Below are 14092 nucleotides of genomic sequence, written 5' to 3'. Positions count from 1 at the left end.
GACTACCTTGATCCTGGTAGGACCTATTCCAATAGGTCCGCTATTAAAATACCAGGAGACGATACCAAGAAATCTAAGTTTAACGCAGATTACTACCGTATGGTTCGTCAAAACCCATTCCGTGGATCCCTCCCAGAACACCCACAAGATCATATTGAGACTTTGGAAGAATTAATACTAGATGAATATGATCGTTGCAAACTATTTTCATTCTCCCTAGAAGGAGAAGTCCTCAGGTGGTTGAACTGTTTAGCAACAGGATCACTCACTTGTTGGGAAGAGATTAGAAGAGCTTTCCTTAGAGATTTTTTCACTGACGAACGCTACTGGGAAGTAAGAAAACAAATTTCTACATTTCACCAAGGTCCACGCGAATCATTTAAAAATGCTTGGGGAAGATTCAGAGGCTATGAACTTGAATGTCCCCATCATGGTTATTCAGAACCACAACTTCTTAACATCTTTTATGGAGGTGTTAATTTGAGCTATAAAACCACACTCGATACAGCGAGTGATGGAAATTTCAGGACATTATTCTCTTATAGGACATAACCCACCTTTGTTATTCTCTTACAACCTAACATCTTTTGCATGACCCCCAATGAAAGAAAATTACTATAAGGGCCTTAATGAATGGATGATCTACACCATTGGATCAAAACAAAATGAGCCACACGATTTGTCCTTCCTCTCTCTCCTCCTTATGCGGGACCCACCCTTCTTCTTCCTCTCTTCAATTAACGTAACAACCACCATTCTTCCTCACTTCAATTCTACACCAAACAATATCTCTTTTGAGAGATTGGACGAAGAACAACATAAACATCGACATCAAATCGTGTATCTTCCTCCATAGATGAACTTGGGTAATGCTCTCTCTCTCTCTCTCTCTCTCTCTCTCTCTCTCTCTCTCTCTCTCTCTCTCTCTCTCAAATTAGATACAGTACGTTGAATCATGTTTGAACCAAAGACATTACAGTAGTAAGAGTGATTTGAAATTGAATATAATGTAAATCTAATTATAATCATGAAATTGTGGAAGGAAAATTGTTTATATAATATGGTATAACTGGTACAACTAATGTTACTGTGATTGTTTATAAGAACTGTACGACTAGTTAAACACGTACAACTATATGTAACTTGTACAATATGTATATTGGTACAACTAGTGTTACTGTGATGGTTCACACGAAACATACAACTAGTTAAACTGGTACAACTATTAGTCACGTATACAATATGATACTGGTACAACTAGTACAAATGTCATCACTGCTACATGTATAACTAGAATAACCGGTACAACTACTAAGTGGTGATGTTGTTTATTATACATTTTCAGGTAACTATGGATAACAACAGACGTGTGGTGATATATTTTGATCAAGGGGGTAGTTATTCAGATGTGGGAGATGAAGTTCGATGGAAGCGGAAAGACCGACATATTTCTACTTTAGTGTTTACGATGAGAAGTGATGAGGAGGTGACTTACTCTCAGTTGGTTGATAGAGTATGCATGAAAATGAAGATTGATGTAGCTTCGTCCAAGATTCAGCTGAGTTACTTTCCGTTTGGAATGGATGATAAGAGGCCATGTTACATCTTCGATGATGAAGATGTTTTAGGATATTTATTGGAAGTCGAAAAAAATCAGAGGCGTACTGTCTTGCACGTGGAGCTCATAGAATCTGTCTCACAAAACCAAAGTAACGAGATGTTTTCTAGGGATGAGGAAATTATTAGTGATGCAAGAGCTAATGATGATATGGTTGGTCTTAAGGAGTTGACGACTATTCCTCATATTCAAGAAGATGAGAATGAGAAAGGCGATGAAGTGGGTACTGAAAAAGATGATATGGAGAAGTTGGCGGTTGTTACACCAGCTGAAACACCAGTTGTACATTTCGAGTGGGATGACGGTATTGACATGGCTTTGCACCAAGAATTTGAAACTAAGCATGAAGTGAGAGATTTAGTGGACAAAGCTGTGCATAAGAATTGTTTTGAGGTTGATATAGTGAAGTCGACGCCTCGACTTTACGTATTAAAGTGCCGTGGGGTTGGTTGCAAATGGTATTTACGAGCTGCAAAGCTGAAAAACTCTGATTTTTTCACTATAAGGACGTATCGGAAGATGCATACTTGCGTTAGGATAGAGGAAAGTGCAACCAAGAAGGGGAAAAGAGGCACACCAAGCTTGGTCGCATCTGTGCTGCAAGCTGATTATCCAGGAAAATACAAGACTCCAACACCAAAGGATCTCATAGATTTGGTTGAGAACAAATTGGGTGTTAGGATTTCATATGCTACGGCTTGGAGAGGAAAATACAAAGCTATCAACGATCTGCGTGGGAACCCAACAGAGAGCTTTGCTAGACTGCCGTCTTACTTGTACATGTTGGAAAGGTTGAATCCTCGTACTGTCACCCGCTTAGTAGTGGATGAGAAGAACCAGTTTAAGTATGTGTTCTTCGCGCTCGGAGCTTGCATTGAAGGGTTTAATTCCATGCGGAAAGTGATAATTATGGATGGAACTCATCTGAAGGGTGTGTATAAAGGAGTGCTTCTTATTGCCACTGCTCAAGATCCAGATCATCATCATTATCCTCTCGCTTTTGCTGTAGTAGATGGTGAAAAAAATGCAAGTTGGAGTTGGTTTTTGACTACATTGAAAACCTTGATACCAGATGATCCCCAACTTGTATTCTGCACTGATAGAAACCAAAGCATCATCAAGACAGTACACGAGGTCTACCCACTGGCGATCCATGGATATTGCATATATCACTTGGCTAATAATGTGAAAGGAGCATGCAGCCATGTTAGGAAAGATGTGGTTGCACATGAGTTCAAAAAAATTGCTGGTATTTACACAGAAAAAGAGTTTAGAAGAAAATATATTGATTTCAGAAGAAGGTATCCTCAGGCCGCTGAGTATCTGGATGAGAGTGTGCATGAGAGCAAATGGGCAAGATGTCAATTTCCAGGAGCAAGGTACAACATAGATACAACCAACACTGCTGAATCTATGAATGGTGTTTTCAAGGAACAAAGGAATTATGCACTGCTGCCAATGATTGATGAGATCGTGGGGAAGATTATAGAATGGTTTAATAGATACCGACAAATTTCTATAGGGGTTCCACAGAGGCAGCTACTTGTCCCACGTGTGCATGTTGAATTGCATGAGAACTGTCCGATTGCAAGAACACTTCACGTGGAGGTGCTAAACACATTTGAACGTCAGTACAATGTTACTGGTACGGATGGGAAAGGTTATTTGGTTGATTTGATCAACAAAACATGTCACTGTCGGCATTTTGAAATTGACCGGTATCCTTGTGTGCATGCGCTTGCTGCGATCATGAAGTATTGCAGAACTACAACAGATGATACGCTAGAGCAGTTGGTTGAAAATTATTGTTCTAAGTATTATTGGATGGAGCAGTGGACATTGGCATATTGTAGGACAATATATCCAGTGCCTCATCATTCATCCTGGCAAGTTCCTGAGGAAATACAATCTCAGGTTGTGTTCCCGCCGTATGTGGAGAAAAAAAAAGGAAGATTACAAACTACTAGATTCCCATCTGCGGGAGAATATCGGAGGAAGAGAAAGAAAAAGTATGCACCATTCTCGGAGTGGCTTGGTGACAGCAGTGACAAAGATGACAACGACAACGATGACATCGATTACGAAGAAAGCAGCAATGAGGGAAGTGACAGCGAGGAAAGTGGCAGCGAAGGAAGTGGTGACGAGGGAGGTGACAACGAAGGAAATGATGAATGACTCCAACTTATGTGTTATGGAACTTGCTTATATGTTGTGAGTCTTACTTATGTGTTATGGAACTTATTTATGTATTGTGGAACTTATTTAAGTGTTGTGGAACTTATGTAATGTGTTGTTTCTGTTAGGTATGACAGGTACAACTGGTAAAACTTTATATAACATAACAATCATGTTTATGTGTTGTCGTACTGGTACAACTAGTACAACTATATGATGTAATACTAGTACAATTAGTACAACTAGATTATATACACGAGGAAGGAAATACTGGTACAACTGGTACAACTTCTTAAAATATGACATTTTAAAACTCTATTTTGGCTTTCAATAATTAAATAACAATAGAATATATAAGTTGGAATGTCCTAAGAGTGGTCCATCCTAATTTTTTGAAGTTTTACCAAAAAAAAATTCAATTATTACACAATCACATAAGTTTGCATGATCTACCTTATACTTTAAAGGTTTGTTTACTAGTTTGTTCACTATATTTTTGGAAAACATACACAAAATATATTTTAACAAAATTAATGGTTAATTTGTATGTGGTTCAATTCATTTAAGAATTAAAAGGCTGTACAACTGAGGTTTATATATTTTAACTGTGGTACAACTACACAATTCAAATTCTCTACCAAAATACAACTATGAACAAACTTGTACAACTCAAAACCTGGTACAACTATGTGTTGGATTGTACAACTAAAATACTGGTACGACTACTTGTTAATAACCTTATTATGTTTTAGCTGATTATCATGTTTTAAATGTGTCACACATTTTAAGAACAATAGTTGTACCTTTTGTTATTTAGTTGTACCAGTTGTATCCGTTAGAGAAATTTTGCCATAGTTTACTCGGTAGTATTAGTTATACCAATAATTTGTCAAGTTCAACAACAATATGACAAACACACGTTCACTACTAAATCAGAAACACACAAGTTCTATGTTTCACAAAAGCAACACCAAGTCTTAAGTTTCACAACAGCAACACAAGTCTTATGTTTGGCAAAAGCAACACCAACATCCAAAAGCAGCATAAAGTTATATGTTCAAAATACAAGAAACACATAGATTACTTCTCAACATATGGAGACTGCTTCATACGAGAAGGCTTTGGCACCCTCTTCGTCTTCTTCGGTGAATCTTCTTCAGCATCTCCATCCATTTCATCCGTAGATTCTTTCTCCCAAGCTTTCTTCTCCACAACTTCTTTCTCTGCAGCTTTCTTCTCCACAACTTCTTTCTCAAACTTCTCTGCAGCCGCCACCATCACTTCAAGATCCTCTGCAAAATATATTAAAATCAGATCACAGCTAAGTTACAATAAAAATTACGATAAAATACATTACCTTGCAGTGCGTGCTCGGGGTCATTCTCAACCTCCTTCGTGGCCTCCTTATCAGTATCATCTTCTGCCATCTGCTCGGGTTCAATCTCGCCTTCCTTTGTGGCCTCCTTATCAGCATCAACATGGCTATCTTTCTCATGCTCATTTTCTCCATCCTCTGTGGCCTCCTTATCAGCATCATCTTCTGCCATCTCCTCGAGTTCATTATCACCCTCCTTTGTGGCCTCCTTATCAGCATCAACCTTACTTTCTTTCTCAGGCTCATTCTCTCCATCCTTCGTGGCCTCCTTATCAGCATCATCTTCTGCCATTTGCTCGGTTTCAGTCTCACCCTCCTTTGTGGCATCTTTATCAGTATCATCTAAAATAAAAATATATAAAGGTTAATCATCTGTCTTAAAAACAGACCCTAATAAATAAGATCATAATTTATACCATTTTCTTGGCCTCCACCAGTGTCAAAACGATCATGATCAAACAAGTCCTCCATGTTCCCAAATCTGTCCCTCGGGTTGCGGTCATCTTCCATACTCTTTATTCTTGCTTCCAACTGACCAATTATGTCATCTCTCACCTTCATGCTTTCTTCCAACTGAGCAACTCTTGTTTCCAAACTCTCACATCCTGCCTCAGTTTCCTCACACACCCTCGGACCCTCAAGTTCTTCACAAATCCTCTCAGGCTCGTGTTCTATCTTTCGAGTTTTGACATCCATCTTGTACAGATCCTCCCAAAGAATTTTTACTTGGTCATGGATAATAATCTTGTTCCAACCATCAACAATTGGGTCATCTATATCCCCATCATCTCCCAGGTCAACATCATCCCATAACCCATCATCAAAGATCTCAACTGATAGATCTGTCTCGCTTCCAGTTGGTTTCAAAATATTAGAAATTTCCTGAAAAATTAACCAAAATATCACACATTAAGGTAAAAATATGAAGACTTGAAAAAATGACACAAAAATTCACTTCAAGTGTATCACCTTTGTTTCTCCGAGCTTCTCATATATCTCGCTCAACGCATATCCTGACGACCCATTCGCTAGGAATCTCGACTTGCACATTCTTGGACAGCTATCATCAAATTCTTCAACATTTTCTCTAAAATTTTCCTTCAGCACTTGTATACTTTCAAATGCCAATATCTGCACACCATTTTAAACTAACATATTAGTAACAAATTATACATGTTATATGCCATTCAGTTAACAATTATTACCTCCAGTGGGTTGATAAACCCAGGAAATGTCCAAGAAGCCTTTACAGTTGGGATCTTTCCTCGAAAATGCTTCACCATATGCTTTATCTCCTTCAAGGAGTCATCAAAGGTGAAACGCCCCCATGGAAACGTGTGGCACACCCTAAGATCATTAACCATTCGGAGAAGAAAATGGTCTATAGGGGTTCCATACCTTGATCTTTGAAAAATGACTGTGGCCAAGAAATAAAGCACAGCCATCCTCAACCGTTCATGACTACCATCATATTTCATCTTCTTTAGCTTCTTTAGGACATCAGCTGCTGTCACTTTTAGTTCAGGAGGATCGTCACCCTTCTTCTTTGGTGGTTGCTGAAAGTACTTCTTAGCAAACTTCAAACTCCCAATGCTCTCATAGTTTTCTGGATAAGTGTGGCAGTATAGTCCTGATATGAGACCATGTTCTCTGATGGAGTAACGAATGGGAACCCCATTTACCACAAACCAAGCCTGTCTCTTCTTGTCGACTTTTATGGTGCGAATCAGTAACATCCACAATCCCATCACCTTTCTCCTTGAGGAGCACTCCATATGGAAAATATGCTTGAACTGTGGGTGCGCATAAAACCACTTCTTCTCGGTTGCATGAAAATTGTCAATCAACTTGATGAACTTCGTTTGATGACACCTTGAGGAGAGCTTACAGGGTTTCCCATATTCGGCTGGTTTGAAGTAAAACTTGTGTGGTTTGATTGCTCCTCCAGCCATCTCCTTTACCTACACAAAAAAAAAACATTAATACAACTGAAAACTAAGGAGTTGTGCTGGTAATACAAGTTATATTGGTTATACAAGTTCTAGTTGTACGAGTAACACAAGTTATACATATACGAGTTATACTAGTAATACACAAGTTCTGCTACAGTCGTAGTTGTACGAGTATTACAAGTTGTATACTTAAATTTGTTTAAGTGGTACGAGTTATACAAGTAATACAAAAACAGTAGTACAAGTTATACTACTTAGATTTGTTTTACTTGTAGCTACATATGTTCTAGTTGTACGAGTTATACAAGTAAACGTAGGACAGTTGTACGAGTTATACTAGTTACATATGTTCTACAAGTTATACATATAATAGTTGTACAAGTATTACTTATTAGATAGGTTCTAGCTAGTTGTACGAGTAATACTAGTTATACAAATAACAGTTGTACAAGTTTCACTAGTTAGATAATTACAAGATGTATGAGTGATACTTGTTTTACATATTACAGTTGTATTAATAAAACGAGTAAAATTGTCATGTTCTAGTTAGTTAAATTTTTAAGAAGTTGTACCAGTTATACAATTTTACATTTCATTTCATATTGTATTAGTAAAACAAATTAAACTTCTTCATTTGTACAAGTCACACTTATCTTTAAGTACAACTAGGTTTACTAGTACATCTATATATAATATATCTATGTTCTAACATATTACAAAAACTGACTTCAAAATGATTTCTTACCATTATTTGCTCTTCTGTAGCATTAGGTTCTCGTAATCTGGGAGGCTCACCATGCGATCCCATTTCCTCATTGTCTCCTTGTTCCGAATAAGGTGTCCCGCCCTTCGTGGAAGACTGGGAAATAGATGCATCCGGAGGATCTTGTTGGTGTGGCGGATTTTGTCTCTTCGTTGGTGGAGGATCTTCTGATGTTGCTGGTGGTCCTAAGGGTGTCTCCTCATTGTCAGGTTGAGTAGGAGAAGCAGAAGCAGCAGCCGGATTAGATTGAAGATTTTTAGGGTTACGGTTTGAAGTAAGACGCGGCCGCTTCGTGGGTTGAGACGACGACCCGCCGTCGTCTGCTTCGTGTTCCTCTGCTGAAGACGATCTACCCCGTTTCTTCTTTCCCGTGGGCAAAGTCATCTCCTTCTTAGCCGGTTCAACCTCCTTCTTCTTTGTCGGTGAGGATTTCTTTTTCTTCTTTGGTGGGGATTCTTTCTTTTTCTTGGTGAATCTTAGTTTAGATGTCATTATCGCTGGTGGAATTGATGAGTGAAGAACAAAATATTCAGAGATCGTGAAATGAAGAAAGTGGGGAAGTTGTGTTACGATTTAGGGATTTAGGAGAATAGGATCCGAGTTTTAGATGGGTCGGGTTTATGGGTGGGGCTAGTAAGGGCATGAATTGTAAATAAATCAAAATCGTTTGGGCTTTTAGCTATTTCCCCTTATTTTGTATTTAAATTTTAATGAAAACTAAAAACAAATTAAAACAGGGTCACGAGAGAATTTTTGAAATCCATGTGTCTCATGACAGAAAATCCGAAATTTCATCACTAGGAATCCCGAAGGAGCTAGACGCCTTATCAAGAATATGACAACGGGAAGATCCTATGAGAAAATGGATGAAGAAATAGAGAAAACTACAAATCCAATAGACAATTCTGATTTATTAGAAATTAAGAATTCCCTTAAATCCCTTCATTCCTTTCTTCAAAACAAACACCGATCTGATATAGTCCAGATCGACGAAAACGCTTTGTCTGACACCGATGATTATTCGGATGAAGAAACGAACTGCTCTGATCCTTACTATGTGTTTCATGTCGAGAGCTTTACCCAAGCTTATGACACTGCTTTAAAATCACGTACCGGAAGATAAAGGTTCAATATCAGACAAGCTCTTACTGGCAACCGTAAGACAAAATCGGAGTTTTACGGAAAGATAAATATGGTTTACGGAGAATTGATGGAAAAAGCAGATTCTTTAGGAGAACTAATCCGAAAATTAGAAGGTCAAGTAGCTGAGATAGCAACTGCAATAAAGAGAGATGCTGGATGTCTTCCCGGAAGGACTGATCTAAACCTAAGACGTCAAGGCAGTGCCGTAATGCTGCGCAGCGAGAAAAACCTCGCAGCAGACACGAGGAATAATTCAGATGTTGGAAAACCTGACGATGCCGATGAGACCGGGAAAAGCAACTCTCATCCTGTTTTTCTTGACGAACTAGACCCAAATCCATCTCAAGACAACCGGAAAACCACCACTGAAAAAGCTAAGGAAAAGGCAATAGACTTAGAACTAGAAGAAGATACGGAGATTGAGGATGAGATCGATCGACAGTACAGAACTGACGTCGATCGACCCAAAACATCCACCATCGATCAACAACCGGAGAAACCCATCGATCGACGGTTTACTCAACCCAAACCCATAATTGAAAGAGTCTATAGAACTTTACCCCCTTTTCCCCCTAAAACGCAAACTAAGAAATCATTAGAGAACGCAATCTGCAAGAAAGCCTTAGATAGGATTTCTGTCGAGATGTCTCTTAGCGATGCTATAAAAATAGCACCTTCAATTAAGAAGCATATAAAAGATATGACATCTCCAAACTATCCAATCGCAGAACACAGCGTGATGATGATTTCAGAAGAAGTAAGTGCTATGATTAAAGGAGAAACTCCAACAAAGAGATCCGATCATGGTAGTTTCGTCCTAGATTGTAAAATAGAAAACACGCATTTCCCTAGATCACTATGTGACCTCAGCTCTAGCGTGAACCTTATGCCTTACTCTGTTGCTGTGACGTTAGGATACAGAGAGTTTATGCCAACTCCGATCACCCTGGTTTTAGCTGATAGATCTATTAGGGTACCCGAAGGAATTCTCGAAGATGTTCCCATAAAGATTAACGATTGCATCGTGCCTACGGATTTTGTTGTGTTGAAATACAGACAAGAACCCATCATTGACGTCAAGGAAGGACGAATTAATTTGAACATAGGAGATATCTCGATGACTTTTGATATGGAAAAACTGATTAAGCGACTTCTAATAGATGACTAGGCCTTCTACGTGGAAAAGGTTTCTGAGGATGAAAGAGACTCTTTCATAAACATGTGTTCAGACAACCCCTTAGAAGACACCCTTAACCACGTGGAAAATGAAGTGTTCAACATATCAGATAGGACGGACGATTACATGCAACTAATGGACGCTAGCATCGACGTTGCAAACGTAGAAGAAAATGACGATTCCGAAGTTGTCATCGATCGATACCTTCAAGATACCGTCGATCGACAACCTCCTTCACAATCTAACTGGTCTAAAGATAAAGCACCAAAGGTAGAATTAAAACCCCTGCCCAGCGGTCTTAAGTACGCTTACCTTTATGACCAATCCTACCCTGTTATCGTCAATGCCAATCTCACTAGCGGAGAACTTGCTTTATTGCTGAATAAATTACGCAAGTACAGGAAAGCAATCGGGTATTCTCTCGATGACATTCCTGGAATTTCTCCTGATCTTTGCATGCATCGGATCAACTTGGAAGATGACGCTAAAACGTCAATAGAACAGCAAAGGAGATTGAATCCGAATCTGAAAGAAGTAGTTAAGAAGGAAATTATAAAACTCCTTGATGCTGGAGTTATTTACCCCATTTCGGATAGCAAATGGGTAAGCCCCGTACATGTTGTACCCAAAAAGGGAGGTATCACTGTAGTGAAGAATGAAAAAGACGAACTCATTCCGACTCGTCCGTTACTGGTCATCGGATGTGCATTGATTATAGGAAACTGAATGCCGCTACTAGGAAAGACCATTTTCCCCTTCCCTTTATTGATCAGATGCTGGAGAGATTAGCTAATCACCAGTATTACTGTTTTCTTGATGGATATTCCGGATTTTTCCAAATTCCTATACACCCGGATGATCAAGAAAAGACAACGTTTACATGCCCCTATGGAACTTTCGCATATCGCAGAATGCCATTTGGTCTATGTAACGCCCCCGCTACTTTCCAACGATGTATGATGTCAATCTTTACAGATATGATCGAGGACTTCATGGAAGTATTCATGGATGTTTTTTCAGTCTATGGATCAGATTTTAAGAGTTGCCTCGACAATTTATGCAAGGTATTGGAAAGATGCGAAGAAAAGAACCTTGTCCTAAACTGGGAAAAATGCCATTTCATGGTAAACGATGGAATAGTATTAGGACATAGAGTTTCCGCTGCTGGAATAGAGGTCGATAGAGCTAAGATTGAAGTAATGACCAGTTTACCCCCACCTAAAACTGTTAAGGACGTACGAAGTTTTCTCGGACACGCCGGATTTTACAGAAGATTTATACTGGACTTCAGCAAAATCGCTAGACCTCTAAATAACTTACTGCGCAAGGATATTAAATTCGATTTTACCCCTGAATGCATGAGAGCTTTTGAAGATTTAAAGAAATCCCTTATCACTGCCCCTGTCCTACAAGCCCCCGACTGGAATCTTCCTTTCGAAATCATGTGCGATGCGAGTGATTTCGCAATTGGAGCAGTTCTAGGCCAAAGGAAAGATAAAAAGCTACATGCTATTTACTACGCCAGCCGCACGCTTGATGAAGCACAACGGAATTATGCAACAACAGAAAAAGAACTATTAGCTGTAGTTTACGCTTTTGAAAAATTCCGTCAATACTTGATTGGCTCACGTGTAATAGTTCACACTGATCACGCTGCCATCAAATATTTAATGCAAAGGAAAGATGCTAAACCTCGACTCATACGCTGGATTCTACTATTCCAAGAGTTTGACATTGAGATTAAGGATAAGAGAGGAGTAGATAATGGAGTCGCTGACAATCTTTCACGGATACAGATAGAGGATGATATCCCTATAGACGATTTCTTTCCCACAGAGAATGTTGCACACATAGATACATCCTTCGTCGGTCAAGTATCTCTCACATCTGAAGATGAATCGATCGATGAGGGAGATGTCATATCGGTCGATTCACGTAGTTCTACATCGATCGATGACGAGACTGATGTAATTTCTCACCTCTCAGATAACCAAAATCACGAACCCCCGTTTATTAAGATCAACTTCGGTTTACAAGTAAATGTTTCCGGTGATGAGATTAATCTCACACCTAAGGAATTATCACAACGGGAGGTAAATGCGATTGGTAGAAACTTGGATAACCGACCCTGGCATGCCGACATAGTTAACTATTTGGCAGCTGAGGTTGAACCAGACGAACTCAAGGGATATATGAGGAAGAAATTTTTCAGAGAAGTAAGACGCTATCATTGGGATGAACCTTACCTCTATAAGCATTGTTCTGATGGCATATACAGACGATGCGTATCCGAAGCTGAAATTCCAGACATTATTTACCAATGTCACGGAGCTGAGTATGCAGGACATTTCGCTACCTTTAAGACGGTTTCGAAAATTCTCCAAGCAGGATTTTGGTGGCCAACTATTTTTCGCGATGTCCATGCATTTATAACCCAATGTGACAGATTCCAAAGACGTGGAAAAATCAGCAAAAGACACGAAATGAAACAAAAGTTCATTCTTGAAGTTGAAGTCTTTGATTGCTGGGGTATCGATTTTATGGGACCTTTCCCGTCTTCATATGGAAACAAATATATACTAGTCGCTGTAGACTACGTATCTAAATGGGTCGAAGCAATAGCTTCCCCTACCAATGACGCATCTGTGGTTATTAAACTCTTCAAGAGTATAATCTTTCCAAGATTTGGAGTTCCAAGAGTAGTCATTAGTGACGGTGGAACTCATTTCATTAACAAAATCTTTGATAGATTACTTAAAAAGAATGGTGTTCATCATAGAGTAGCTACACCTTACCATCCACAAACTAGTGGACAAGTAGAAGTCTCTAACCGGCAAATTAAGGAAATCTTAGAGAAAACCGTAGGAATCTCCAGAAAAGATTGGTCTAGGAAACTAGATAATGCACTTTGGGCCTACAGGACCGCCTACAAAACGCCGTTAGGAACAACACCATTCCACCTCCTTTATGGCAAATCATGTCATCTACCAGTCGAAATGGAACATAAAGCAGCTTGGGCTACCAAACTTTTGAACTTTGATATCAAACCGGCTGCAGAAAGGAGACTTATCCAGCTTACCGAGCTTGATGAAATCAGACATTTAGCTTTCGAAAATTCAAAAATCTATAAATAAAGGACTAAAGCCTATCACGATAAAAAGATCATATCCCGGCACTTCGAGCCAGATGATCAAGTCCTCCTTTATAACTCTCGATTGACTTTATTTCCTGGAAAGCTAAAATCCCGTTGGTCTGGACACCTTCACCGTAACGAACGTTCAACCCTCCGGAGCTATCACCTTACAAAATGAGAAAGGCCAGGAATTTACGGTGAATGGCCAACGAGTTAAGCATTATTGGGCAAAACCACCAGCGAAAGTGCCCATGGTGCTGTATGAACCTGATAATTAGTTTAATCAGGAAGTCGAGCTAAAGACTTAAAAATTAAGCGCTGAATGGGAGGCAACCCATTTATTTTTATAAAAAAAATTTTCATTAATTAAAATTAATAAATTATATTTACTAGAAATTAATGGTAATTTTCGTATTTCTTAATATTAGCATTATTTAGAAAATTTAGTAATTAGAATCTGTCAATAAAAAGGACATCAATCGACGCGGCATTACTGCCATCGATCGATGCGGGCATATCGACGGTTTTAACATTAACTTTAATCGATATCAACCCACTTCCTCTTCCAAAATCACAAACACAACCGAAAACGAAAACACCCATTTTCTCTCTCGATTCTCGACGGATTTCGTCCGTTCTTCGCCTAAATCCACTCGATTTTTCACTCTGTAGCTGTTAAATCCACTCCCGAAATCAACATTCAAGGTATGCAATCGAAATTTTCAATTTTTCGAAAAATTTGGGTTTTCGTTTTGG

General features: G+C 39.0%; 3 protein-coding genes across 3 annotated transcripts; 2 read left to right on the top strand and 1 right to left on the bottom strand.

Annotated features, from left to right (window-relative positions):
• The first annotated feature begins 547 nt into the window (after nucleotides 1-547).
• LOC125577442 lies at nucleotides 548-3901 on the top strand. Its single transcript, XM_048738960.1, has 2 exons — nucleotides 548-866; nucleotides 1346-3901. The coding sequence occupies exon 2, from the start codon at nucleotides 1352-1354 to the stop codon at nucleotides 3791-3793; it is 2442 nt and encodes an 813-aa protein (XP_048594917.1). The 5' UTR covers nucleotides 548-866; nucleotides 1346-1351; the 3' UTR covers nucleotides 3794-3901.
• Nucleotides 3902-4700: 799 nt separating this feature from the next.
• Nucleotides 4701-8611, bottom strand: LOC106404415 (uncharacterized protein At3g43530-like). The gene is made up of 6 exons (XM_013845135.3): nucleotides 7866-8611; nucleotides 6374-7129; nucleotides 6138-6299; nucleotides 5585-6050; nucleotides 5151-5510; nucleotides 4701-5085 (listed from the first exon to the last, which is right to left on the bottom strand). The coding sequence occupies exons 1-6, from the start codon at nucleotides 8373-8375 to the stop codon at nucleotides 4874-4876; spliced, it is 2466 nt and encodes an 821-aa protein (XP_013700589.2). The 5' UTR covers nucleotides 8376-8611; the 3' UTR covers nucleotides 4701-4873.
• Nucleotides 8612-9075: 464 nt separating this feature from the next.
• Nucleotides 9076-10194, top strand: LOC125576891. Its single transcript, XM_048737408.1, has one exon. It carries the CDS (start codon nucleotides 9076-9078, stop codon nucleotides 10192-10194), a length of 1119 nt encoding a protein of 372 aa, XP_048593365.1.
• Nucleotides 10195-14092: the final 3898 nt, after the last annotated feature.

Source organism: Brassica napus, chromosome A8 (genome assembly GCF_020379485.1).
Source record: "Brassica napus cultivar Da-Ae chromosome A8, Da-Ae, whole genome shotgun sequence".
Classification (NCBI taxonomy): Eukaryota; Viridiplantae; Streptophyta; class Magnoliopsida; order Brassicales; family Brassicaceae; genus Brassica; species Brassica napus.
The sequence above is the reverse complement of the archived record's forward strand: the minus strand, read 5'-3'. Positions and strand labels throughout refer to the sequence as shown.